Consider the following 27,158-nt stretch of genomic DNA (forward strand, 5'->3'; position numbering starts at 1 on the left):
AGCCAGGGTGTGCATCAGCCCTGGTGAGGATAGAGGGATAGAGGATGCAGATAGATGGGATGATGGAGGCAGTTGCTTGTGATGCAGGTGGAATAATGCACCCAAGGGCTTAATTCTCTTTGGGACACAAACAAAGGTGCCGCGGTTCCTTGTCTCTTCTGGGATTCAGTGTTCAGAGCTGGTCGGGCTGGCAGCAGCCTCACTGGGGCCACAGGGAAGCTCCAATGGGAATGTGGGGAGCGTTTTGCTCTGCTGCACATGGCAACAGGAGCTGGACAGCTCTGATGGGTGAAAAGAACTCATAATTTGGCTGTAGGTGAGAAAAACGCGCTCGGTGCTGGTTCCTGTACAGGTCTCCTATTGCTGTACATTCACCTGCGGGGCTGAGGGGTTTTATTGCTGCCCGGCTGCGCTCCATGGGCTGAGGAAGCTCTTCGGTTCCTATGGCGTTGTGTTGAAATAAATAAGCGCCATCCCCATTCCTCCCTCAGGAGCTGGGCACAACTTTCTCTGGGAGACAGCGAGCTGTATTTAATATCTAGGTCATGGCGGGAGGCGAGAGCCGCCGCTGCTCCGCGGTACCGGCAGCCTGGGCCCCTCCTGCGCCTCTCGTACCGCTTCAGCCGGGCCACAAGATGATCGCGGCCCTTCTCCTTCCCCCGTCTCCCCGCACCGGTTACGGCCGGGCCGTGTTACCGGTCACCCGGTCTCGGTGCCGCAGTGCCCGGGCCCGGCGGCCGCGGGCGGCCCCTGAGGGAAGGGAACGGGGGGGGGGGGGGGGGTGGCGGGAAGCGGTGAGGGGGTGCGCGCTCCCGCTTCCCCCTCCTCCTTCCCTCCCCACCGACCGCGGTTTCCCTTCCACCAATAGCGAGGCGGCGTTGGCGCCCCGCCCCTTGCTTTCGGCCAATGGGAACTTACTACAGTGTTGTGGGAGGCGGGGCCAGCCGTGAGAGGGGCAGAGCGGTGGCGGGCGGCGGCGGCGGCGGCGGCAGCGGAGGCTCCACACGGGCGGAGCGGAGCGGGCCGGGCCTGGGCCGGAGCCGGAGCCGGAGCCGGAGCCGGAGCCGGAGCCGGAGCCGCAGCCGGAGGGGGGCGGCAGGACCCCGGGGTGCCGCACCGGGGGGCTCTGCGCGGCCCGGTGAGTGTGCGCGGCTGCGTGTGCCCCGTGTGTGTGCGCACACGGCGTTATCTGCGCGCGTACGGCTTCTGCACGGGGTGTCTGTGCGTGCGGGGGGTGTGTGTGTGTGCGCAAACGGCGTTATCGGTGCGCGCCCGCGGTCTGTGCTGCCGGGGAAGTGCCCGTGTGGTTGTGTGCGCGGTGCGTGTACGGGGTGTGTATGTGCGCACACGGTCAGCGTGTGCGTGTGTGCACGGTGTATGTGTGCGCGCACACGGTGTGTTCGTGTGTGCGCTGTGTGCCTGTGTGACACGGTGAGCGTGTGCAGTGTGTGTGTGCACACAGTGTGTGCACGATGTGTCTGTGTGACATGGTGTGTTCATGTGTGCACAGTGTGTATGACACGGTGAGCATGTTCATGTGTGCACAGTGTGTCTGTGTGACACGGTGAACGTGTTCATGTGTGCACAGTGTGTCTGTGACACGGTGAACGTGTTCATGTGTGCACAGTGTGTGCACACACAGTGTGTGCTCATGTGCACGGTGTGTCTGTGTGACACAGTGTGTTCATGTGTGCACAGTGTGTCTGTATGACACAGTAAGCGTCTTTATTTGTGCATGGTGTATCTGTGTGCACACAGCGTGTTTGTGTATGTTGTACCTGGGTGACACAGTAAGCATGTTCATATGTGCATGGTGTATCTGTACACATGGTGAGTGTGTTCATGTGTGCACGCTGTATCTGTGTGCACATAGTGAGCGTGTTGATGTGTGCACAGTGTATTTGTGCTTGCATGGTGTATCTGTATGCGTGCATGGTCTGTGTGCACTGTGCGTGTAAAGGATACATGTGTGTGGATTTGAATGGTCACGTGTGGTCTGCATGGCCACAGTGTGTGGTGTGGTGTATCTGGGGTGTGCAGTGCATGCCACTGTGGTCTCTCCATGCATGCTCAGTGTGTGTGTGCATGGTGTCTCTGCGCACAGAGCTCTCTGTGGGGTGCATGTGTCATGGAGAATGAAGCCGAGAGGTTGAGGCTCAGCTGGAGACAGGTTCTGCGGGACTGAGGAATAGGGACACAGCAGGATAGTGGGACCCAGCACAGGGGAGCTGACAGCCAGGGCTGCTGGTGGCCAAGCCAGTGTCTGCAGCTCTGCCCAGAGTCCATTGTGCAAGAGGAGGAGGAAGGAGACATGGTGGGGAAGAGCTGTGGGCTCTGCACACCGGTGGAGCTCTATTCACCCACCCGTGGGGTGACCATGGGTGCCGTGGTCTGGCTCTTTCCCAGCCGTGCATCCCACTTCCCTCTGAATTTCACCTCAAGAAACCACCTCAGCCTGCTGGGGAGCAGTGCTCTTCATCTGCAAGGGTTTTCCACCAAAGAGTACTTTTATTCTTTATCTCCAGCAAGGCAGCATTCACAATGACAGTGACCCCAAAGGGGTTGGAATGAGTCGAAATAGCTCCTTGCCCACATCTGTGAGTGCCACCTCTCTGGAGTGTCATGGCTTAAAGTATTGCTTGGGGAAAAGTGTTCCCCTTTTGGGTGGTGGTGGTGGGGCTAGTTTTGCGCAGGGGCTGTGGATGTATAAATGTTAAGATTTGTATGTCCAGAGAAGATTTCTTAGAGACTGTCTCAGTTCTGGGGCAGGTATTGTGCTGGAAATGATAATTTGATTACAGTTCAGTTTTGTGTGGTGTTATTCAATGAAGATACTGGTATAAATACAGAGAAGCAAAGCACAAATTTATTTCCGAGCAACCAGTTTTCCTCTTGCCTTGCTCTTTGTATTGAGGCTTTGAAGCCTTTCCAAACATGCCAGGTTTGGTTTGCCTGAGTGAGGTAGATCTGGAAGGATGGTCCTTCCGATCAGTTCATTCTTATTTCCCAGTGAAGTTACTGAATGTAAAGACAATCCCTCTAAGCTTTGAGGGGAGGAGGATACGGCTGTGTGGTGGTGGGAGACACAGTGGAGCTCCCACCTGGCTGTTCATCGTGGCAATGTGCTGGAGTGCGATTCGTTTCACAGCTAGCTGATGCATATGTCCCTGTTCTCTTCACTTGGATTGTTGCTTTGTGGAGGTGCTTGGGTTATTTTTAATGGCTGGCACAACTGTATTTTGAATTCCTTGAGGGTTTTCCCTGTAGGGGTTTGGTGATTGGTAACAGGGCTGTCCTGCTTGTGGTATATGTCAGGTGCCAGTGCTACCTGATGTCTAGTTTTTGACATCATGGTGCCAGCCTCCGGTGTCTTCAGTTCTGTTTCTGTGGCAATTTGGAGCACTGGGTGTGATTTCAAAGCCAGTGGGGTCCTTTGCGTCTCTCTGCTGACATGGCCTTAATAAAGAAGGGGAGGATTTTCTAGGATTCCCATGGACAGACATAATCTGCTGTAGAAGGTAAATACCAGGATAAACATAGTGCTCCTTCCCTCTAAAACTCACTTGGAGCTTTAGGAAACGGAGCTAATGATGATTATTTTTTTAACACAAACACAGTAATTGCTTCCTATATCAGTTCAGTTGAGCAGCACAGGAATTACCTGTGTTTTCATCTGAGCTCACGTTGCCATTGAAAACAGACTTACTGGAAGCAAAAGCATTTGATGGGAAGGCAGCACCTCTCTCCAGGGCACTCCTGCTCTGGGCAGGGGGAGGAAGGACTCTCCTCAGCCGCTTCCAAAGCACCGTATGTTCTTAGAGCCTCAGAATGCTTTAGACAATGATCCTCCAAATGTGCAGCTCCTGTCTCTGGTGATGTGCTGCCAAGTGCCCGAGTGCTCTGCGGGAGCAGACACACTGTTTGCACTTGACAGCATTTCATTTGCAGAAAGTGGTGAAACAGACCTGGTCTGAGGGCCAGTTTGCTGCTTGCTGAGCAGATACTGCATTGATGGGGGTAGCTGGTATGTACATGGCCTCTGTAGTAAGCCACCACAGCTACTAATTCATTCACTAGTGATCAAAGTGCTGCCGTACTGGGGTTGCTTGCAGGCTTCCAGCTATGGGATGTTGGGATGCTCTCTGTGCTTTGATATGTTGATGGGTAGATGATAGTGTTGGGAACGTGGCATGTAAAATGCTGGAATGAAGTTGTATGTACAGAAGTGTTGCTGACGGAAGGCTCAGGGGAATCTTGGATTTTGGGGGTCAGCAAGTAAAGCTCCAGCTCTTCATCCTCAGGGCTGTTCAGTTGGCTGTGTATCCACAGCACCTGGACAGGAGCTTCTCATCCAACACCTTTCTTTGGGCTCTCTAATGAACAGTGTTTGAGGAGAGCCTCCTTTAGGGGCCCCGTTCTGCTGCAGAGCAGGTTCATCTTCATCCTCTTACTGCCACATTGCATCTATTTCTTGGAATAAGCCCTAGGAGCTGGTGCTGCTCCGGGATGCTGTGTCCGTGGTGGGAGCTCTGGGCTCTGTCCCAGTGTCCAAGCTGGGGGATCACCTGCAGTAGGGAATCCCAGTCAGAGCAGAAGTGCTTCCCACCACACTGTAGTGGAGTTGTGCATGGGTCTGTGGATGGGGAGCTTGAGCTGGGCTCTTTGTGTGCTGTGCTGGGGTAGTGCCCAGCTTTGCTCCACTTGCTGAAGCTGCTTTTGCATTCATGGCAATAAGCTGTGATGAATATCAGAGTGTTGTTTTAATTCAGGAATCTTTGAGGGGCCTGCAGCAGCCCTACAAATGCAAATAATTTCCTGTTGTAAACCTTATTTTATGCCTTTAAACTCCACTGCAGATCTATTGGCTTCCTCCAAACCATGCCTCACCCCATGGAACTTTCCTGGAGCGTTAAGGAATGACAGGCACTCAGATTGTTCAGGCTCAGAGCTGTGTTTTGTTGCTGTCATGCATCTCTCCAGGGGAGCAAGACGTGACGCTTTGCATCTCCAGTGGCAGTTGCACTCTGGGCTTGGGGATCTTCTGCAGTGGCTCTTGTGCCTTCTCAGAGCTCGGCTTTTGCTGCGATGCTGTGTAGGTTAAGCGGGCAGCTAAAATGTAAAGGTTTCACCTTATACTTCTCATTTGCTGCCCTGTTTTGATCAGTACTGTGGGTTCCTTAAGTTGCAAAGGACTGTAGGATGTGGCAGAGCAGGGATTTATCTTTGTCCGTTGGATGGATTAGGTGGGAATGGTCATGGCTTGTGCTTAATCCAGATTAATATTCTTAGTTTCTTTACGCTCAGTTGGTTGTTTACGCTGTTTTCTGGTGATGTGAATTCTTGCTTGTCTGATGCTGCTGCCATTATGTATTAAAAGCAAATACTTTGGATTTGTCTGCTTAGATGGACTCAATCTCTTTTTCTCTAGTGAAACAGTTCTGTAAGGAGGAAAACTGTATGGACCTGGGGTGTGTTTTGGGAGCAGTTGTACTCTCCCAGGGCACATTCCTGCAGACCCCACTGTGTTCCTGAGATAGGCTTCTTAAACAGGTTAGAAGTGCTCAAGGCCAGGTTGGACACAGGGGCTTGGAGCAGCTGCTCCAGTGGAAGGTGTCCCTGCCTGTGACAGGGGTTGGAGCTGGATGAGCTTTAAGGTCCCTTCCAACCCAAACCAGTGAAATTCCTGCATCAGTTTTAGCTGCTGTGCTCAGAGCAAATGTCTGCAGCAGTGGTTTGTAATTTATAATTCATTAAGTTGCACAGCACTTGAACTCTGGTGCTTTGGGAGGGGACTGAGTATTCTGGATCTCCCTGATGTTGATGCAGAGCCTGGAAGGGGCAGGAAAACCAGCAGATCCAGGGAATGTTTCTGCTTGCAGTGTCTGATGGTGGCAGAGCTCTGTGGGTGGCTGCTCATGTGGTCATGACCATGGTGGTGTGTGCTTCATTCCCGCATGTATCCTTGGAGAGGAGTTCATTCCATCCTTTGGTGAGGGTGGGTGCTTTCGGATGTCAGATCATGGCAGGTTCACACCATGGAATAACGTTGTCCATGGCCACCTGAGGAAACCTAAACCCAGACTTGGGAAGGAGCCTTTGCTCTGTCCAAACCAAGGTCCTTCCTGCAGCCATCAGGTCAACCTGAGTTGTAACAGCAGCAAAATACCCCACGGATGGAGCCCTGTGGGTGAAAGGGTTTAGGAGCAGCAGGAGATTTGGGGTAGTTAGCTGTTGCTCTGTGAAACACAATTCCTTTGAAGCCGGGAGTCACCCGTTGGAGGCTGATTATCCCCCCCCCTCTCCCCACCCCACATAATGCGCCTGGGTGAGAGAGATAATTAAAAGCTTTTAGTTAAATAAATAACGAAACAGCTCACGTGGCTTTCGAGTAGAATTGTGGAGTCAGACATTGGAGGTGGAAGGTGGTGTGTGCTGCTCCTGGCCTGCAGCATCTCCTCTGCCTTTCAGGCCCAGCACAGACCACTGTGGTCCTGGTGTGTGATGGCAAATGGGCTTTCCCCCCTCAGGGCCTTGTGTATCACTAAATATAAGAGGAAGCTGCTGCTAAGTGGGAGCACTCCTGTCCTATTGTGTACAGAGCCTCAAGCTGTATTTATTTCCCACTATTCAAGCTCTTGCTCCAAAGACAGGATTAGTTATTCCCAGCTGAGTTCAGATGAATTAAAAGCTTGTCTTTGCCTTTTGCTTGTGAGCTGGGGCTGGATGCTCCGGGCCAGGGAATGGTGGAAGCATCGAGGGGTGGTTTGGTGTGATCCTGTAGACATGGAGCTGGGTAGAACACCTTCTATTCAAGGCCAGGTTCTGCCTGTGTGAGCTGCCTGCAGGGCCTCAAGCCAGGCACTAACACAATGAGAAACAAGCTGAGGTCTGTTCCTTAGACACGAGTTCTTCCCTGTGAGGGTGCCCAGAGAAGCTGTGGCTGCCCCATCCCTGGCAGTGCTCAAGGCCAGGTTGGACACAGGAGCTTGGAGCAGCTGCTCCAGTGGAAGGGGTCCCTGCCCATGGCAGGGGTTGGAGCTGGAGGAGCTTTAAGGTCCCTTCAACCCAAACCAGGCTGGGATACTAAGATACCAAATATATCATAGATATCCTGGTGGCATCACCTTGACGTGCCCATCATTTGTCAGACACAAGCTGTGGGGCCCCTGGAGTGTTTGAACGAGAAGGAAAGAGCTATTGCAGCCACACAGTTTTGCCAGGTTCATTACACAGATCAGCTGGCTTCAACCTTCAGGAGTTGGCTGAAAATCAGGGGATATTGTAGGGAATGGGTGCAGGATGGAGCCCGGAGAAGGGGTTTGTCTGTGGTGAAGCTAGGAGTTGATGGCATCAGCATGGGAAGGGTGTGCTGCCAGCAGCATGGGGCAATGGCCACGTGCTGAGTTCCTCTGACCTCAGCAGCGCCCGATACCGTTTGCAGCCTGTTTCATTAGAGGAAATAGTTTCTTTAGACTTCTCGTTGAGGTTTGTTGTTGTTGTAACTGCTGCTTCTGTTATTTCCCTCCTGCCTACCTAGATGCTGTCTTTAAAACAACCCCGCTTCCTTTGTTTATGGGTGGCAGTATCTGGTTTGTTTGCTCCCGCTTGTCTCTACACTTCCCTTCCCTCCCCCAGGAAAGGGTGGAATAAAGCTGGACTTGGCTGCTGAGGTCATGTTGTGCCCCTCTCTGCAGCATGGTTTGGGATGCTGCATCCACTTGTTAGTAATGAGAACCCAAGGGACTAGCAGTGCCTGAGCATATTTGTCTCAGAGCTCCAAGAATGACCTTTTCCTGCTGCTTGCACCATGGAGCAAGTCTTTTTGTTTCTATTTTATATTGCTTCTGAAGTGAAATCCTTCGAGTAGTTGGTACCTCCCATCCCTTCAGTTTTGGGACAGTGATGAAGAAAATACTCCTCTTCTTGGTTGCATTGAGGTGCACTCGGTCCCCACCAGCAAACACCCACCTGAAAGGCGCTTGGATGCAAACCAGCAGTGGTGTGACCAGTGTCATCAGCCTCGTGTTCTACAGCTGCTGCTCTTCGCTTACTTAAAAATGAGGATTGACTGTCTGCATCTGACCTGATGATGACAAATGGTGATATTCCTTTCATAAAGATGTAGCTTATTAAAGAAAGAGCTCCCACCACATGATGAATAGAGAGGGGAGAGCTCAGGAAAGCTGACTCTATTAGTGCCTCCAGAGGCAGGAATGGGGCTGGATAATGAACTTGAGAGATGACTCCAGCAAAGCAAGGAGGCTTGCAATTACACTGAGATTGGGTATTTTGCTGTGATGCTTTTCTTGCAGCTTTATTTCTTTCTAGAATTGAACTGAACTGCCCAGCATAAGAATTGTCTAGTTAATACACCGGGGGTGGAAGGGAGGAAGGGGATGTTCAGGCTGGGTTTGACCCTTGCAGTGCTAATCACAGAAAAGGCAGGTGATGCAAACAGGCTGGTGGATGGATGGAGCAGCCCTGAGAAGGACTTGGGGGGTGCTGGTGAAAGAGAAGCTCCCCATGACCCAGCATCAGTGTGTGCTTAAGCTCAGAACCCCCCGTGTGCTGGGTGCACCCCCAGAGCGTGAGCAGCAGAGCAAGGAGGGGATTCTCCCCTTCTGCTGCTCTCTCAGGAGCTTTGGGCAAGCTGCTCTATTGGAAGGTGTCCCTGCCTGTGGCAGGGGTTGGAGCTCAGTGAGCTTTAAGGTCCCTTCCAACCCAACCCACTCTGACTCTATGAAATGCAGTGGGCTTCAACCTTATTCTCCCTTTTCTTGAGGGTTTTGCACAGCTGCATCTCTCGCAGGGATCGGGTTCATTGCAGACACAGGTGAAGCGAGCAGCAGAGCTGGTGCAGGGAGCCTGCCAGCACCCTGGAGATCCATCACTCGCAAGTTCAGCGGGTTGTGAGGTTTGCACAGAGCTGATACGGGGTTTGCTTTGTTCTCTGGCTCAAGATGCTGGTGGAAGTGGTTGCACGTTAACTCCTTTTCATCACACACAGTTGTAAATCACTCAGGTAGCAGGAGCAGATGCAAGAAGCCCTCAGCCCTGTGTGGTGCTGGACACCTCCTGCCTGGGTCTTTTGAGCTGAAAACAGGGTTGTAAGGAGACAAAGATCTCTGCCCTTTTGATGCATGCACTATAAAATCAACTGAAAAAACTGTGGATAGATTGTGCTCATATTGGAAACAGTTTAACCTGAAACTCCTGACTCACAAAACCCCAAGTAGTGATTAGTTGTACTGAAATGAAAGCTTGATTAATTGTGACTCTTGTAGCACTTCAGCTTTACCACTAGAAAAACATCTCAGGATAGGTGAAGAACATTTGTTTTTTGTCTAAAAACACTTGTTCTAATAAAGGTTATCATCATCTAGTGGGGGTGAAGAGGGTAGAGGCTGAGTTGCAGCGTGTGTTTGTGAAGTATGAGCTTTGTGAGCTGTTCCTGTGTCCTTTGAGGTGCTGCTTATTATTCCCTTCTGTTGAATGCCCTGATCCACTTCAGTCAAAGCACTCCCTGAGAAAATACTCGGAGGCATTTCTTTAAAATAGAAAACAGTGGAGAAAAGCACAAGCCTCTCCATGTTCCTTCAGCTGGAAAACATCCTCAGGAGCAGCAGTGTTTAGGATGGATGAAGGCAGTGCAGAAATGCAGCCAACTGCACCCCGTGAGGTTGAGCATCATCTCGACATCCCTCCATGAGCCAAGCCCAGCAGTCGCTCAGTGCCTCCTCTCTGGAGGAAACAGCAAGCAGGGAATGGGCACGTTTCATCTGCTCTCTGAGTTAATCTCCAGGCAGTGCTTTCTCACCCATTTGCTGTGCTTTTGCCTACTCACGAGGTGTTCCATGGGTGCAGCCAGTTGGGATGCAGCATGTCAGAGATGTTTGGGAATGAGTCACTAGAGCTCAGGATGGGGCAAGCTTCTAGAAAGCAACCTGGGAGATCTCCAGGCTTTGCATAAGCTTAAAATTGAAGGTTGTCTCCAAGGCACAAGCAGATCCAGACCTCTTGATATTAGCAGCTATGAGCTCCTAATGGTGCTTTGGGAAATAATGCTTGAGGTTTGGTGCTCTTTTTTAAAGCAAGATCTGTCTTTGCTGCTCCAAACAAGAAGTTATCATTTTTTAAAAATGAAATTAAAAAATTTATCTTGGAGTAGTGCAGATATTTGATTATAATTTGATAATTTGTCATGCAAGTGATGACTTGGTGCGGTGCCTGCTATGGCCCCTTGTGGCTTCGTTGGATTGGAGTGATCAACCTAAAGTGATTAAATGGCTTGGGTTGGAAGGGACCTTAAAGCTTGTCCAGTTACAGCCCCTGCCAAGGGCAGAGACCCCTTCCACTGGAGCAGCTGCTCCAAGCCCCTGTGTCCAACCTGGCCTTGAGCACTGCCAGGGATGGGGCAGCCACAGCTTCTCTGGGCACCCTGTGCCAGCACCTCAGCACCCTCACACGGAACAATTGCTTTTTCATTGCTGCATAAAATGAACTCTTTTTATAAACCAGCAGCTCACTGAATGACCACGAAGTGATTTAATTGCCACTCTTAATATTAAACATGTTGTGGCATTAGAAAGGCAAATTCTGGTTGACTGAAGTGGTCCCTGATGTGCATGAGCTGTCCCTGTGCACGCACATCCCTGATGTGAGTTCATGCCACCAAGGTGTTCCCTGCTTGTGGTCCAGAGTGGTCTCCATGCCCTGTTCCTGAGCAAACCTCCAACGAGAGAGGCTTTCCTTTCCCCAAAAGCTTGTGTTTGGCAAGGGCTGGAAGCAGAAATGAAGATAGAGAAGAGCTATTTACCTGTTTATTTTGATTCTTGTATCTAAAAGTGATCGCGCTGTGTCTCGCTCTGCCCTTCCCTGCTGTTGCCAAGAATGAGGTCTGTAGTGCTGTTCATGAAACATGCTGGAAGTGCATTGCACAAAGAGGAACACATGTTTTGAGAAAAGAATCGAATAGTCAGTTAAAAAAAGGGTAGATGATTGTGGAAAAGCAATATTTCCTTCTGGCATGCAGCAGTTTGACACAAGTGGCACTGCATCGCTCCTTTGTGCAATACAGATCTATCTGTAGAAAGGAAAAGAGACCAAAGTTTATGGGCCCTTTCTCCTAATCTGACAGAAGGGTCTCTTGCACCGGGGTGGTTATTAAATCTGAGCAATGTGAGTTGCAAAATAACCTCTTGTGCTGCTGTCTGCAGATGCCAGTGTGTCTGAGAAGCCTTTGCAAGATGCGATGCTTCCTTCTCTTGTCCAGGCTGCCCCAGCCCAGCTCTCTCAGCCTGGCTCCAGAGCAGAGCTGCTCCAGCCCTCGCAGCATCTCACCCACCCACTTGAGCGAGTCCAGAGGTTTAAACTGGAGAAGGCTTCTTAAGGGGAGACCTGAGAGCAGCTCCAGTGCCTAAAGGCTGCAGGAAAGCTGGAGAGGGGCTTGGGACAAGGGCCTGTAGGGACAGGCCAAGGGGAATGGCTTGAACCTGCCTGAGGGGAGACTGAGCTGAGCTCTTAGGCAGCTCTTCCCTGGGCTGGTGGAGGATGCTGAGATTTGGGCATTGAGGTTACAAAGAGCTCCTGCTCCTGTGCTGTTCCACCAGACCTGCTCTTCTAGCACAGGGCTGTTCATCCACCACCAAGACTCAGAATCTCTGTTTCGTTTCCCAGAGGAGTGGCTGGTCCTGGCTGTGGGTGATTTGGAAGCGGAGCCTCTGAAGCTGCCAGCAGCAGCCTCCTGTGCAGGGAGCTCTGTAATTAACACTGGCTCTTGAGCACTGGGTAATTGCGAGCAGTAATTGGATGGCAGCTTAAGAGCAGGAGCATGGTTAAACAAACAGGTTTGAAGTCCTCATGTCAGCAGGTGAAGCACCTGGGAAGTGGCAAATCCACATGGCAATGACTCCTGCAGTCAGCTTGGGCCATGTGGAGCACAGGCATGCTTCAAAGCAAACCCAGTGAAACCAAAGCATGCAGGGGCAGAGCAGGAACAGAGCTGGAGAGGAGATACGACCCAGTAAGGCAGGTATTTTTTAAGCATCTCCCTTGCTTAGGAATCATGGAATCCCAGCCTGGTTTGTGTTGAAGGGACCTTAAAGCTCATCCAGCTCCAACCCCTGCCACGGGCAGGGACCCCTTCCACTGGAGCAGCTGCTCCAAGCCCCTGTGTCCAACCTGGCCTTGAGCACTGCCAGGGATGGGGCAGCCACAGCTTCTCTGGGCACCCTGTGCCAGCGCCTCAGCACCCTCCCAGGGAACAGCTTCTGCCTAAGAGCTCAGCTCAGTCTTCCCTTTTCTCATTTATTAAATAAGGAATAAGATAATGAAATGTTCTAGGTGTGGGGTTGTCATTCACTTCTAAACTTCCCCAAACTGGAACTTGGTCAGTTTGGGGAGCTGGCACAGGGTCAGGCTGCTTTGTGTGTGTCTGTCTTTGCTGTTTACTCTTAAACCTCACTTCTTGCCTTCTGTCAGGGCTGTAAAACCCAACCTGCTTTCTGGATCTGGTGTGGCTTTGCTCTCATCTTCTGTACTGTCCTGCTGACAGCTCACACCAGTGAGGAAGTGTCTTGGATCAATCCAGACTCTGATCGGACCTTGTTTACATGTTCATTATGTTCATCTTATGGAGGAGCAGGCACCCATTTACCTTCAGCTTGGGTATCTGTACAGAGAAGCAGAAGGGAGTGCAGAGGAGGTGGGTTTAAGAACATGCTTGTTGGAGGAGTTCAGAGCCACTCTGGCACGAGCTGCCTGGCCGGGAGCTGGGGTGAGCTCACGGCCGCTTTGTGCTCCCTCTTTCAGCCTGGCCTCATTGGAGGGGTCTCCTCATGGCTGTTTTATCCTGAACAATGATATCGATGGAGCTTGCAGGAAGGAGGATTTGTGTGGCATTTCATTCCCTTGTGCTGCCTGAATGGGGGCTTCAGCAATATTGTTGTGTGGCTCCTGCTGTCAGCAGCACAGTGAAAAGAGGAGCTCACTTGTCTGGTACTGTGACGGGGGGGGGGGATTCACAGCCCTTCTGCAGCAGCATTTTAGCTGGGTCTCTCCATTTGGCCTTCAGTACTGGGTGCTGGGCAAGACTGGTAGGTTTTGAGTCCGAAATACTGAGGGTAATAAGGTGTATTCTTTGTTTTCTACTGGGTTTGATGCTTGATAAATACCCGAGCCGTGCTGAGTCCCCAGGAGTCTGCAGAGCATTCAGTGGTGGATGGAGCAGTGTTGGGCTCAGTGAGGCTTTAGCTGTGCATGAAGGAGTTGCACCACTGGGATTTAAATATAAAAAAGGGAAAAACAAGCAAAGCTTCTCCAAACCAACATCCAGTTGTTCCTACAGCCCTCGTATTGTTGGCTGCGTGTGTGCACACACGGCACACGCTCTGAATAGAGGAAGGATTATTCTGAGACCTGGCTTGTAAAAGAAGCATCAGTGGGATGGTGAATTGTGTACACAAGACCAGTAGCTTATCCAGAAAGCAGTGCCAGCCTCGCCTACCTTTTCTTTTAACAGGGAGATATTTAAACCAGCTGCTTTCTGCATAGACTTCATCCCTGTGACAGGAAGTATTTTGTCTTGCACAGCCTTCATTCACCTTAAAGCCCTGCAGTGCTTAAGTCAGGAGCTGTTCTCAGCTGGTCAGTGGCCAGCAGTGTGCTGCTGTGCCATGGTGCTGGGTACTTGCACTGCTGGCACTGGGGAAGGCTGTTCCAATGTCACAGTGATGCCTCTGCTTCCCCAGCACATGGGGCTGCTGTCTGCCTGCATGTCTTCATGCCCAGGCTCTCCTTAATGCCCGCAGGGATGTTAAGCTGCTCTCAGTGTGGAGGTTAATGCAGAATGAAAGGGAGAAGGTTGAAAGGGCTGCAGAGTTGGATCTGTTGGATCAGCAGAACTCAGTGGCTGGAGATGAAGGTGCTGAGGTCTGTTATTCAGACATCCAGGGGCCATCCAGGAGCACCAGTGCTCAGGAGCATCCAGGAGCTCAGCACTAATTCTGTCCTCCTGGTGTGTTGGGTGGCAAAGGTGGGAGTTGAAGAAGTACAAAACACCTCTTGAGAGCTGCTCAAACACAGCAGTGCTGGTGTGTGTTCAGTGAAACCAAAACCTGCAACACCCTTCCCATACCAACCCACCCGTGCGGAAGGGCAGGCAGCACCGAAAGCAGGAGCAAACAGCCCCTGTGATGTGGTGCAAAGGGAGTTTCTGCTCCCCTCCCACAGGTACTGAGGGTGAACGCTGCTTCCTTTTTCCTTCTGTAGCTTGAAGAAAGCAACATTTGTGCACATTTCCTGCTTGCAAATCATGACAGCGACCCTGAACTGGAGGGTTGGGGCAGGAGCTGAGCAGAGGGTGATGCAGGGACCAGCAAGGATGCTTTGGGTCTCCAGTAGTGCTAAAACCCCTCACAATGCTGTAGAATCATCCTTCCCATTATTTAAATCTATGTTCTCCCTCCCCCCCCGATGGTATTTAATATCCTGGTTGCTCTTTGCTCTTGCTGAGAGGCCAGGATGAAGGTGGAGCTCAGCTGCTGTGTCCTGGGGAGCGATTAGAGCATTAGGCTGGGGGGCCCCTGTAGTAATTCAAGGGAAGACTGAGCAGATATCCCCTGGGATAAGCTGTAATGGCTCCATGGGCAGGCAGAAGGTGTCAGTGTAATTAGTTTGGTTCAGCAGCAGAAGTGGTGGTAATAAAGTGCTCACTGGGTATTTGCTCTCCCAAAGGATCAAAGGGATTCCTAACAGCTGAGATACTGAAATGGTGGGAGGCTGTCTGCCTTGAACGGACCTTCTGAGTGGTGATGTACCAAAGTAATTGGGTTAGGCACTGAAAGCATGGGATCCCAGACTGGTTTGGGTTGGAAAGGGACCTTAAAGCTCCTCCAGCTCCAACCCCTGCCACGGGCAGGGACCCCTTCCACTGGAGCAGCTGCTCCAAGCCCCTGTGTCCAACCTGGCCTTGAGCACTGCCAGGGATGGGGCAGCCACAGCTTCTCTGGGCACCCTGTGCCAGCACCTCAGCACCCTCACAGGGAACAGCTTCTGCCTAAGAGCTCAGCTCAGTCTCCCCTCTCTTGGGCAGGTTAAAGCCATTCCCCTTGGCCTGTCCCTACATCCCTTGTCCCAAGCCCCTCTGCAGGTTTCCTGGGGCCCCTTTAGGCACTGGAGCTGCTCTCAGGTCTCCCCTTCAGGAGCCTTCTCTTGTCCAGGCTGCCCCAGCCCAGCTCTCTCAGCCTGGCTCCAGAGCAGAGCTGCTCCAGCCCTCGCAGCAGTTCCATGGCCTCCTCTGGTCCTTATTTGAGAATATTGCCTGAAATAGTAACGTTTTAGTTGCAAACTTCCCGTAGCTGCTGCTTCAAGCAGACTGCAGGTGGTTTCTCAGGGCTGTAGTCACCTCATGCTTAAATCCTCATAGAAACAGGTGATTATTTAACGAAAATCCCATTTCCAAGCCAGGAGTGTGTCCTGTTGAAGCATCTGGAATGCCAGGATGCACCCTGGCAGTGTGGGAAAGAGGGGAATTTGATTCAAAGCCATCTCAGTGCAAATGGGTGTTGGTAAATGCCTTGCATCAGATGTGTCAATGGGTGTAATTAAGGAATGAAGACGGCTGCACACCCCTAATTAAGGGGATTAAAAACTAAAGCTGCCTCATTTCACTGCTGGCTGGAAACAGCAAACACACAGACTGGTGGCAGCGGCTGCAGGGCCCAGCCTGCGCTTGGGCTTAGGTTTGGGTTTAGGCTTGGGTTTGCTGCGGCCGCATCTGGAACCGAAAGGAGCAGCTCTTGGGGAGGTGACGGGGCTGAGCTGCTCAATGGGTTGTGCATGATTGACTGCAGGAGATGCTTCACTGCTGCTGCACTCCCTTCCTTGGGTTTCTGTTCCTGGTGGGCATGGTAGGGTTTCCATGCCCTGCCTGGGGTGCAGCCTCAGGGAGGTCCCAGTGGTGTCACCCTCTGGGCTTGGTTCGGGTGAGCCTAAGGTGGCACAGGCTGTGCCAGCCCTGCTTGTGAGCGGTGCCTTCAGTTTAAATGTTGTTCAGTTCTTGTGCACCTAATAAGGTAAAAATAACTGGGGCAAGAGGTTGTTTTTAACGAGTTTGGGTGTTGTACCAGGGTGTGGCTGATGGATTTGAGGCACACGGTGAGTGCAAATTGTATTGTAGCCCTAGAACTACAAATCAAACCGTTCAGAGCCATGTCCCCAACACACAGCAGAGGAAATGATGTCCAGTTTTGGGCCCCTTGTGTACAGTTCTAGGCTTCTTAGTACAAGAAAAACAAATTGTTGCTGGAGAGGGTCCAGCAGAGGCCACAAGGATGCTCAGGGGTCTGGAGCATCTCTCCTATGAGGAGATACTGCAGGAGCTGGGCCTGGTTGGTCAGAGAAGAGCAGCCTGAGAGGGGATCCCATGAATGCAGATCAATATCTCAAAGGTGGTGCCAGGAGGATGGGGTCAGACTCTCTCCAGTGGTGCCCAGCAACAGGACAAGGAGCAATGGCCATAAAGTAACACACAGCAAGTTTCAGCTCAACGTGAGGAAGAACTTCTTTATGCTGAGGGTGTCAGAGCCCTGGGACAGGATGCTCAGGGGGTTGTGGAGCCTCCCTCTCTGGAGACATTGAAACCCCACCACGGACACGTCCCTGTGTGCCCTGCTCCGGATGGCCCTGGCATGGCAGGGGTTGGACACGATGATCCCCAGAGCTCCCTTCCAACCCTGCTGGTTCCATGCAGAGCCCACGCCAGTGAGAGGAGCCGTTGGTGCCTACTGCAGGGCGGCAGCAGGCGATGGAGCCTGGTCAGAGCACCCAGCATCCAGCATCTTTCTGGCTCTCGGAGCTGGAGCGGGATGTACTTGGCAGGTGCCTCTGTATGTGTTCGTGTGTGCCTGGGGGGGGGGGTATTTATCTCGCAGGCAGCTCTTCATCAAAGCAGCCTGCAGGTCCCTCTGGGGTTCTAATTATAGCTTTGGTTGGGAAACAAGCAAAGGGAAAACGACAGAAGCAAAAAGCACTTTACCCCTTGTGCTTGAAAAACTGGAAGGAAGGAAAATGAGCCCCGTTATGGTAAACCTTGAGTGTAAATGAGGCACAGTGTGAGTAAACACATCTGTGTTCAGGCAGGGATAGAAAAAAAAGCCTCATGAATAATGCATGACAGAAAATCCTATTGAGTTGATGGGGATCTATTGCTTCTTTCTGTTGAACTGTTGCTCTAGGAAGTAGTGTGCTGCTGGGGGGAGAGGCTGGGGCTGGTTGGATCACCTCTGTTTTGCTGTCATTGTCACCAGTGCATCTTTAGTGCACAGTCAGGGGTGGCTGTGATGGAGTGCCCTGCTGGGATGATGTCCTTGGCTTTCCTCTTTGCTCACTGACGGTGCTCTCACAAGCACACGGGCTGCACCATCCCCACTGCTCCTCATTGCACAGATTGCTGGTGCCTGCCTGTTCCATGGTGCTGGGCTGCCCATGCTCCTTGTGTCCGTGGCAGGGAGCCCCTGGATGCTCTCTGCTATCTGCTGACTGCACCGCCAGCTCCCCAGTGCTCACGGGTGAGGATGGTGCCTGTGGTCCCTTCCTGCCTCCTTCACAGAGGAGGGCTTTGGTGTGACCAAGCTGCACTTTCCTTCATGGGGATTTGCTGTGGTTGGGTTGTTTGAAGGCTTGGTGGTGCAGAGGGAAAGCTTCATTAGAGCTGTGCATGGGAGGCAGAACTGTGTTGTTCCTGCTCATGCCTCTGTTGAAGGGGAGCCCCAAGAGTGCTTCTGCTGCTCGCTAAGGGGCAGGAAGCAACACTTGCATTAAACCAACAGTTTGCTTGGTCTTCTCAGGAAATAACTGCTTTGCCTTGCAGAATGAGGAGGGGTCATCTATGAGCAGCTTTGCTGTGCTGGCAGCCTGCTGCGTGCGTCTGCCCCATGGGGCTGTTCTGGGTCCAGCAGCTCCAAGTTCAAGTGAGGTTTCTTAGGTCCCACATGGGCAGCATGTCCAAACCCGTTGCTGTGGCCAAGGCTCCGGTGACAAGCACGTGCTTTAATGTGAATTTCAGCACCTTACCACTGAGCAAAACCTGTGTTAGGAATTCTGTGGCATCCAGGAGGATTTCTGAGGATAGAGGGGAGGAGCTCCCTGCCTCCCTTTGCTTGTAATGCACTTACTGCTCCATTTAGTCAGGTCATTTTATAAGCCCAGTCTTCAATTTGCCATAAACGGTTTGCTTTCAGCAGATGGTGAGCTCCTATTTTTTGCCCTCATTTCAATAGGAAAGCTCCACGATAGCAGGAGATGAACGAGGGGCACGGTGCTGCCGACACGCAGCACATCACGAGGGCTGCTGAGAATTAAATCCGGGTGGTTGTAATGTGCCATCTGTTTTGTGCTGGGGGGGGGGGGTTATTTTCCCCCTGAAGGCTCCTGGTAGCCTCCAGCATTGCCGGCTGAGCAACAGCATCCCTTTTGTTCAGGACCCAGAGAACCAGCACAAAACGATGATGTGTGTTAATTCTAATGGGAGTTACAAAACTCTAACGCTTATTATTGCTCTTATAAAAGGTATCAAGTACATCTTGAGAGGGTCTGGTGCTTTACAGCCTTTGAAAGCTGTTTAAGTTCCTTATAGAGAGGCTTACTGCATGTGGAGCTCTTATTTGGTGTAAAACCACCCCAGCCAAGCAGCTCTCTGCTGTGTGTTTCTAACTGGAGTTACAAGCATGTGTAGGATGCGTAACACGAGCATATGCGGGGTGAGTCCTGCTCGTGGCAGCTGCAGTTTCCTCCTCTCCCATACACAGACGTAGGTTGCACCCACACCATGTCTTGAGCCAACTGAACCCCCAGCCCGTGCTCCCTCTTCCAGAGCTTCCTTGGGGAATTCTGCCCTTTCACACCGTTACGAAATGGGAAGGAACACGTTTCTGTTCAAAATACCCCCATGCTTGCTGAAACTGTTTGATTTTTGCCTGTTTTTAGCAGGATTTCTCTCTCTCATTGCCCCCAGCCCTGGCTGGAGCAGCAGTGTTCAGTGAAGCTGTGGTTTTGGGTAGGAAGGTCAAGGCAGTTTGTTCCTGCAGCGTGATCAGCATTATCTGGCGCTGGGCATTGCTGTGCAATGGTTTGTGCTTCCGAGAAATGAACCTGCCCACAGGAAAGTCCTTTTTCTTCTCTCTCTGAAAGCCCAGAGCACTGAGAATTAAGCTATGGCGTGATCCATGCATTGTTTTTGCAGGCTTGGAAACAGGGATAAGTAAGATCTTCCTATGACTGCAGTTATTTATGTGCCTTAATAAGAGAGACGGGAGCATGCTGACAGGTAGGAGACAGTGATAGACACGAATCTAAATATTAGTGTTTCTTTGAGCCTCTGGAACTTGTCATGAAACAACCCAAGTGAGTAGCATCCTTATTTCCAGAGAACTAACACAGCATCACTTAATGACAACCTTCCAGGAGCATGTGCACAGTGAGGAATTTGGCACCCTCCAGGCTCGATGGCTTTCTTGACAGCTCCAGGGATCTGTTGAGCTGCTCTAAAACCTGGGTTGGAGATGAGCTGTTGTGCAGGCTGGAAAAGGACTGGTTTGACTTCTCAGGGCCAGGCTGGGTGAGGCTTGGAGCAAGCTGCTCTAGTGGAAGGTGTCCCTGCCTGTGGCAGAAGGCTGGAACTGGATGAGCTTTAAGGTGCCTTCCAACCCAAACCAGTCTGGGATGCTGGGACTGAACCGTGGGTGTTATGAATGGGAGGAGCATTGAGCCCTTGCACTCCTTTTAAGCCTCAAGTCTCTATTGTTGAAAGGATTTTGATGCAGAAAAGCAGGGTGTGTTATTTGAGTCATAGAATAGAATTGTGTGCTCTGCCCAGCCCTGCTCTTGGGCTGAAGCAGGGGTGACTTGCTGTGGCTGGGGGGTGTTTGGGATATTCGGGTGGCTGGGGGCTGTGCAAGGACAGCAGGTTCATAAGATACCCTGCAGCAGTTTGCTTTGATGTTGGGTGTTCAGAGTTGCTTTGTAGGAAGAGACATGGGGCTCCCTCCTCACTGCCCTTCCTGGCAGTGCTATGGGACACCAGGACATCCAGGTCCTCCTCGAGGGCTGCTTTGGTGCAGGGAAGGGAGGATGAAGCCTGTTTGTCTTGTCCCCACAGGCTGCTCTGGGTGTGTTTAACTACCTTCAGCTTGCTTCCTGTCGCTAAGTTCTTCTTATCTGCAGTAGGATGTTCTTAAACTTGACAATGATGAAATATAAACACGTGCTTGAGCTGTTTTCCGATGGGATTCATACCCTGCGATCTCCCTGTGGGATCATAGCTGAGTTTTGCTGTGATTTGGTTATCGCCATGGCCTCAAACGCCTTCTCTACACTTGACTTGTGAAGAGCTGCCTCTTGCAGGCTGTCTGGCATCAAACCCTCATCCTCTACCAGGCAGAACCCCCAAAGCCAGCATTTCCTATGTGGCAGCTCAGAGCAGAAGTGAGCAGCACTGTTTGGTTCCTCCCGCAGGAGCAGAGCATCATCCTCCAGCATCCCGGGAGCTCTGCAGAGCTGCCCTGTGGGATAGGGATGGAATAAAATGGAGTTCAAATAAAAACCTGCTTGTGATGTGGCTGGGGCAGTGTCTTCTCCAAGTGGGGTCTCACAAGAGCAGAGCAGAGGGGGCAGGATCCCCTCCCTCAACCTGCTGCTCACTCACGCTTAACAGACATCTTCATGCACTAAAGATGCTCTTTGGTTTTAGATGATCCATCCTCTCAGTTATGTGCGTTGCCTGCAGAGCTCTGGGTTTGGTTGAGAGCTTGGGGAAAACCATTTCCAAGGGAGGGAACCAGCTGCATGGGAGAAGCACACTTGGGTCTTGCAGCAAGAGATTTGCTGCACCCAGAGAGTTATTGGTGCTGGCAGATAACTGCTGCTATGAGATGTTCAATGGGAAGGGAAAGGCTCCTGTGTGCCCATCTTTGCAGCCCCACTCCTGCTGAGGGGTCTGGCCAAGCTGTGCCATTGTTCCTGGGGGATGGAGGAACAACATGGAGATGTTTGCTCATTGCTGGTGAGAGCCATAGGCCTGCATTGAGAAAGGTCCATGACTGCAGCTTTGGAGCCTAAACAAGTAAACATCCCTTGTTCTGGAACTGTTGGGATTTAAAGAGAGAAAATGACGTCCAGAGGAAGTGTTTGTTTGTGGCTGTGGACTGTCCCTCCTGTTTACTGCCATCATCTCACCAGCCTCCCTCCTGCCTTCAGCAGAGCAGTGTGTGTTCTGATAACGGTTCCTACAAGTATTGATTCAAAGCAAACGCAGTGGGGAGCAGCTACAAAGCAGTGCAAAGCAGGCTGCTGTGGCAGCTGGTGCAGAAGGGAGCTTGCTGCTGTTGTGTGTTCGTGGTGGGCCAGTTTGGCAAGGCATCCATCCTGCTCTCAGGAGCTTAGTCCTGGGAGCTGGCCAGGGGCACTCTGTCCTGTGCCATGGGCTCAGGGTGTTAGGGGTTTGCATTCCTTGCACTGCCTGGTAGCAGCTGTAGGAGGTTTAGGAGAGCTGGATTTGGAGGGTTCTCAGTAGGGTGTGATGCTGTAGTCCTGGCTCCTGCAGGACAGGGGAACAGGCTGAAATGGGCCCTGCACTCATCCCCAGAGCTGGCTGGTGGGACTCAGCCCGAGTGAAGAGGTCCCAGAGAGTTCAGACAGCCTGTCCCAAATGTGACCCAGCTCCAGATGGCTCCGCTGGGAGCCCATGGAAACCCATGGTTTCCATTCCTGCTTTTCCAGAAGCTCCCCTTGCAAAAAAAGAGGAAAAGCAAGATCTAAACCTCATAAATCAGGAAGTTTGTGTTGCTGGAGAAAGAACTGGAGTGAAGGTCTCCCATGCTGCTTTGTTTTAACCAGTGTTAGGAGTAATGGTCAGCTTTTGCCTTAAACCCAAGGCAGGAGTACTTTGGAAAGCTCAAAGGGCTTTTCTCTTTCAGGCACTCTGGTGGTTTGGCGATGGGGAGGGATTAGATCCAAGTTGGATGCAGTGATACAGGGGAGGGTGGCACCTTGAAATGTTTCTTACTTTTCAGTGTGCTTTGAGCAATTGCTTGCTGGGGCTGGGGGATTCGAAGATATATGTTGGATGAGGTGTTGTTTGCTCTGTGTAAGCAGGGGCACTTCATTGCTGCAGAGCTGTGTGATGCAACACGTGAAGGTTAGTCCTGTCCACTCTAAAGAATGATTATTGCAGGTCCTCTTTATACCGAAATATCCTTCCCATGTGATTTCCATCTTTTTGTGTCAACAGCCCAGGCTAAAGTTGAAATAAACATTGCATCAGCTCAACAGCTCTGAGGAAACCTGCTCCCTCTTATGGAGATGCTTTGGAGCCTTTTCATGTTACATGATCCCAATGCGCAAGGCAGAGATCACAGAGTCATATCATAGAATCCCAGCCTGGTCTGGGTTGGAAGGGACCTTGGAGCTCACCCAGCTCCAACCCTGCAGGTTCCCCCTTCCAGCTGCAGTGGTGAAGGACACTGACACCACAAGGCATCAGGGGTTTGGCATGGTGTGGTAGGAGGAAGCTTGCCTGGTTGTGTACGTGGCCTCATCTACTCTGCTCACACTGCCTGCACTGCCAGAGGGTGATGGGGAGGAAAAGAGGACCTCAGGGCAGCCCTGTAGAGCCAGACCTTCAGCCATCTCCTCCCCTTCCCTCATCTTGTTCCCATTTCCAGTCATTTGCTCCCATCAGGCGGCAGAGCTGGTGGCAGAGCATAGAACAGTCTGGAGTCAGTTGTCCACATGGTGGAATGTGCATGGTCAGACATAGACAGAGATGTTTCTATCAAAGCAAACCTTAGCAAAAAGGAGTGGTTTTGTTCTTAATGACTTTGTGGGCTGCAGGTGGCAGGACAGGGGGGTGTGACGGGTGAACATGGTGTGTCTGTGCTTGTGGCTTGGTTTGAATAGCTTCATGCAGACCTAATAGGGGAGAGCTCTTGCCTGAGACATTTGCACCTCTCTTACAGCATCATCATGACAACAGAGAAGAGCCCAGCGGCGGAGGCTGACAACTCGGAGCAGCAGCAAGGCAAGGAGGAGGAAGGAGCTGCTGAACCACAGAAGCAAGAGGCTGCCCTAGAGGAAGGGGCTCGGCAGACGGCAGGGGGACAGCCTGCGGTGGGGCTGAAGCAGAAGGCCTCCAACGGTGACACTCCTGCACCCGAGGAGCAGAGCAAGAAGGAGCGCCGCACCTCCGAGGGCCGCGGCCTCTCCCGTCTCTTCTCATCCTTTCTCAGGAGGCCCAAGTCTCAGGTGTCCGAAGAGGACAAGGACAGTGATGCTCCTAAAGAGGCAGGAGGTGACCGGAAAGACCCAGCATTAGGAGCCAGCCCTGATGAAGACATCCTGGTGAAAGCCCCAATTGCAGCTCCTGAGCCTGAGCTCAAAACCGATCCATCACTAGACCTCCATTCCTTAAGCAGTGCAGAAACACAGGTAAAACACCCTGCTCCGTGTGCTCTGCTCCCTCCTCTGCTGGAAAATGTGTCTTTTTAGCCAAAACTATAAAAACTTGGTATCCTAGAATGGAAACCTTGGTCAGAAAAGCTCATGTGACACTAGAAAGGCTCTTGTGAGCTCCCTGCATTGCATCCTGTGCTTCCCACTCTTGCATTCCTGTGTCAGACTGCCCTGCAAAGTACCTGCTCCTGAAATTGTCCTCACACTTCACAGCAGAACTGAAAATGCCCCGTGTTGCCTATCTTCTCTTAGGTCCAGGGGTAGTTTCAGCTCTGCTGTTACTTAGTGTGGTTCCCTGGAGCTGGAGAAAGGCAGGCATCCCTCCTCCTCACATGGGGGTTTCTTACAACCCAACCACCCTCTGTGTTGCTGGAGTCATGGCCCGTTGGTGGTGAAATCTGCATTATTTACCCTTAAGTTTTGACCAGGCTCCAGAGAGGTCTTACACAGACTCATGGAACAGTTTGGGTTGGAAGGGACCTTCCAAGCTCATCTCATCCAACCCCCCTGCATTGCGCAGGGACATGTTCCACTAGACCACGTTACCCAGAGCCACATCCAACCATATCTGCAAACTCTGGAGCAATATGGGACAAGTTAGAGCAGTGCCAGCTGCAGTTGTAAATCCACCTCCTTAAAATGACAAGGCTGGAGGGGAGGTAGCAGGTAACACCTTTTACTGTGCCCAAATCTCCGAGCCTGGGAAAGCTGTGGGGTGATCTCTGCTCATGTTTTATACCTTTGGCTTGGGTGGCATTAGCACAGTGGGGAGGAACTGGAGATTTTCAGGCCATATCAGCCCAGAATTATGTTTTAAGAGGAAATGCCTCATTTCTTTCTCTCTTAAACGTGGATTTTCCGCTTTGGAGCACATGGGAGTGTGCACCACAGCCTTCCTTCACCATGGGCTGTTTGCTGCAGATGAAGCATTGGTGCTTTTCCTTTTAGCTCTTATTTCAGCTCAACGTCAGTGGCTTTTGAACCGTGACACTCGGCAGATATTTGTGCTGTGACAGCATTTGAGAGGTGCTGCCTGTTTGATAAATGCTGACCGAGGGGCATTACAGTGGCTTTGACTGATTCCCTGCTCCCAATTGTCCCAGGCCTGCTGGAACAGAAGTCAGCAGCTTGTGGCCATTATTTAGGTTTTAAATACCTCGGTACAGTTGTGCCTGGGTTTGATTTCATGAGATGTGATGGGCTGTAAAGACCGAGTTCTGCTCTTGCTGTGCCACGGCTGCGTGCTCCTGCTGCAGCGCGTCACTTCCAGCACTTGTCAGAGCTGCTGTGAACTCATTTAACCTGCTGAAATGGCAGGGTAAAAACCCCGAGCAGCTTCCTTCCTCCTCCTGCCCCCAAACTGCAGCTCTTGCTGCTATTTTAGTGAATTAAACTCACTCACAATATGCTTTGTTAGGCAAAGGGAGGGTGGTATGAAGTCTGCCTTCCCTTTTGCTAGCAAAGAGCTGCTCAGTCAGCGCAGATCATAGAACTGTAGAATGGGTTGGGTTGGAAGGGGCCTTAAAGCTCCTCCAGCTCCAACCCCTGCCACGGGCAGGGACCCCTTCCACTGGAGCAGCTGCTCCAAGCCCCTGTGTCCAACCTGGCCTTGAGCACTGCCAGGGATGGGGCAGCCACAGCTTCTCTGGGCACCCTGTGCCAGCGCCTCAGCACCCTCACAGGGAAGAGCTGGCCAGAAGGTGCTGCTGGTAAGATTTGCATTATGTATTCTGCCTTGGTTCCTCTAATCAAGCCCCTTTTCTATTTTATGACATCCTTTATTAAGTGAAGACTTGGGAATGACTTGAAAAGCTTTAAAAATGAATAGCATTCACTTGCCCAGCCAAGCTGCTGCTCCAGGTCCCAGCTCACACATTGAAGTCAGATAACTCATTATGGGATGAGATCCCAGCCCTGTCATGCACCTTTGCAATGCTTCGTTCGTGTGATGCTCTTTTGGATTGACACTTCTCATTTGCAACTTGAGTGATGGGGGGTTTCAGCCTGCACAGGAGGAGAGGAGGGACGACCAGGACCTGGACCCCAGAGACCTCGGGGGCAAGGAAGGAGGGGAAGGGAAGGAAGAGAGCACCAAGCCAGAGCCCAAGCAAGAGACTCCGAATCCCAAAGCAGACAAGGATTTGAAAGCTGCCCAGAAAGCAGTAAAAAGACACAGAAACATGTACTGCAAAGTCGTCTTGCTGGATGAGACCCTTTTTGAGTGTGCTGTGGATGTAAGTACTTTAGAGGTTTGTTTCTGACTCTCCTCTTTTCCCTCTCCCTTCTCCTTCCCTGGAAAAATCACCACAAACACGATTTAATAAGAGCCTAATTTGCTGCCAGTGAATTACATGACAGGCTTTACTGCCGAACAATCTCGCTGTGAGCTGGAACAACTTCTTAGTGATGTAAAACTCTCCAGTGCCCAGGAATCTTGTTTTCATTATTCCACCATTTCCAGGGTGCTTCGCTGTGTACATGGAGGGACATTATGTTATTTGCTGTTCACCTTTCGTTTGTTTCCCAGACTAGAGTTGAGGTTTTTGTGTTAGGTTGGTCTTGTCTAAATACCTTTTGCCCTTTTCCTTTGAATGAAATGGGTTGGCAGCTTGATTTGTGCTTTTCTGTTCACTCAAGGTATCTTTACTTATCAGGCTGCTGGCTGACATAACTCCAGGAGCCTGGATATGCAGAACAACGTGCAGTGTTTAGCCTTCACTTGAATATGTTTGCAGTAAACAATTTAAAGTGATTATGGTGACTTACTGCAAACCCCTTCATCTGAGAGCTTTTCTTCTGCTTGATTTTGTGCATTCTCTCACAGGGCTGTCTTGCTGCCAGGGCAGTAAAAAGCCAGCAGAAAAACCCATTTCAGTATGAAAGTACTTGTCTGGAATATTAATAATCCAGTTCTTCCCATTCAGGCATACTCCATCAGCTGCTTTTTCCCCACTCCTGCTGGCTCAGTGGGCCAGGAGAGGGATGTGGGCACAGGGATGTTACCTTGGGTGATCTTGGGCAAGTAGGTCAGTGCTGGCCCTTTGTGTAACAGCATTGCCGCTGTTGCTGCCTGGGATCCACTTGGAGCGTTGCTGCCTTGATCACTTTCCTATTGCCAGGAATTGCGTGTGCAGCCCATGGAAGGCAAGTGTTCCCTGGCAAGCTGGTGGCACCCTCAGCAACACCCGGCTGCAGGGACACTGCTGGGGGGAGAGTGATAGTGGGGTGGTTGCTCCTGATTTGAGCAGGATGCTCTAAGTCTCTTTCTGTAGGTCCAGAGAGTCATGGTGGGGATTCAGAGGGACAGTTGTTGGTGAGATGCTGTTGTCTTGACAAGTACCCTCAGCAGTAGAATCCTACTCCATCATGTTGAGAGTTTACTAAGACTTAACCGAGAAGGAATTGCAGCAGGGTAGGCAAAGATCAGTTGCTGTGCAGACAGCCCTAACAGGAGAGCTGGTGGGCACAAGTGGAGCATCAGTTAATCTCGGTTTGCGTCACTGGAACTGCACTTTCTTCCCAGCAAACCCTTCAATAGAATGAGCTGCACATGGTTACTATAGCTTTGTGCCTTAGGGGTGTTTCCCTTCCTGTGCTTTTGGACTAAAAGCATGGCTGTTCCGAGGGCCAGTTCCCTTCTGCAGGATTTGGAA

The 27,158-nt window shown here is 51.4% G+C and overlaps 1 protein-coding gene across 20 annotated transcripts in view; it reads left to right on the forward strand.

Moving 5' to 3' along the window:
- The window catches only part of EPB41 (erythrocyte membrane protein band 4.1), an 87,936-nt gene that overhangs the window by 18,343 nt on the left and 42,435 nt on the right, over positions 1-27,158 (forward strand). For 18 of the 20 annotated variants that reach the window (XM_034069327.1, XM_034069341.1, XM_034069330.1 and 15 more), the window contains exons 1-3: positions 1,049-1,138; positions 23,013-23,481; positions 25,509-25,739. In XM_034069327.1, coding sequence (XP_033925218.1) covers positions 23,020-23,481; positions 25,509-25,739 — 693 coding nt within the window. In that variant the 5' untranslated portion in view covers positions 1,049-1,138; positions 23,013-23,019. Of the gene's footprint in view, positions 1-1,048; positions 1,139-23,012; positions 23,482-25,508; positions 25,740-27,158 lie in introns of those variants that run through there. The other 2 variants (XM_034069342.1, XM_034069328.1) reach the window with 2 other exon arrangements.

Source organism: Melopsittacus undulatus, chromosome 14, assembly GCF_012275295.1.
Source record: "Melopsittacus undulatus isolate bMelUnd1 chromosome 14, bMelUnd1.mat.Z, whole genome shotgun sequence".
NCBI classification, from domain to species: domain Eukaryota; kingdom Metazoa; phylum Chordata; class Aves; order Psittaciformes; family Psittaculidae; genus Melopsittacus; species Melopsittacus undulatus.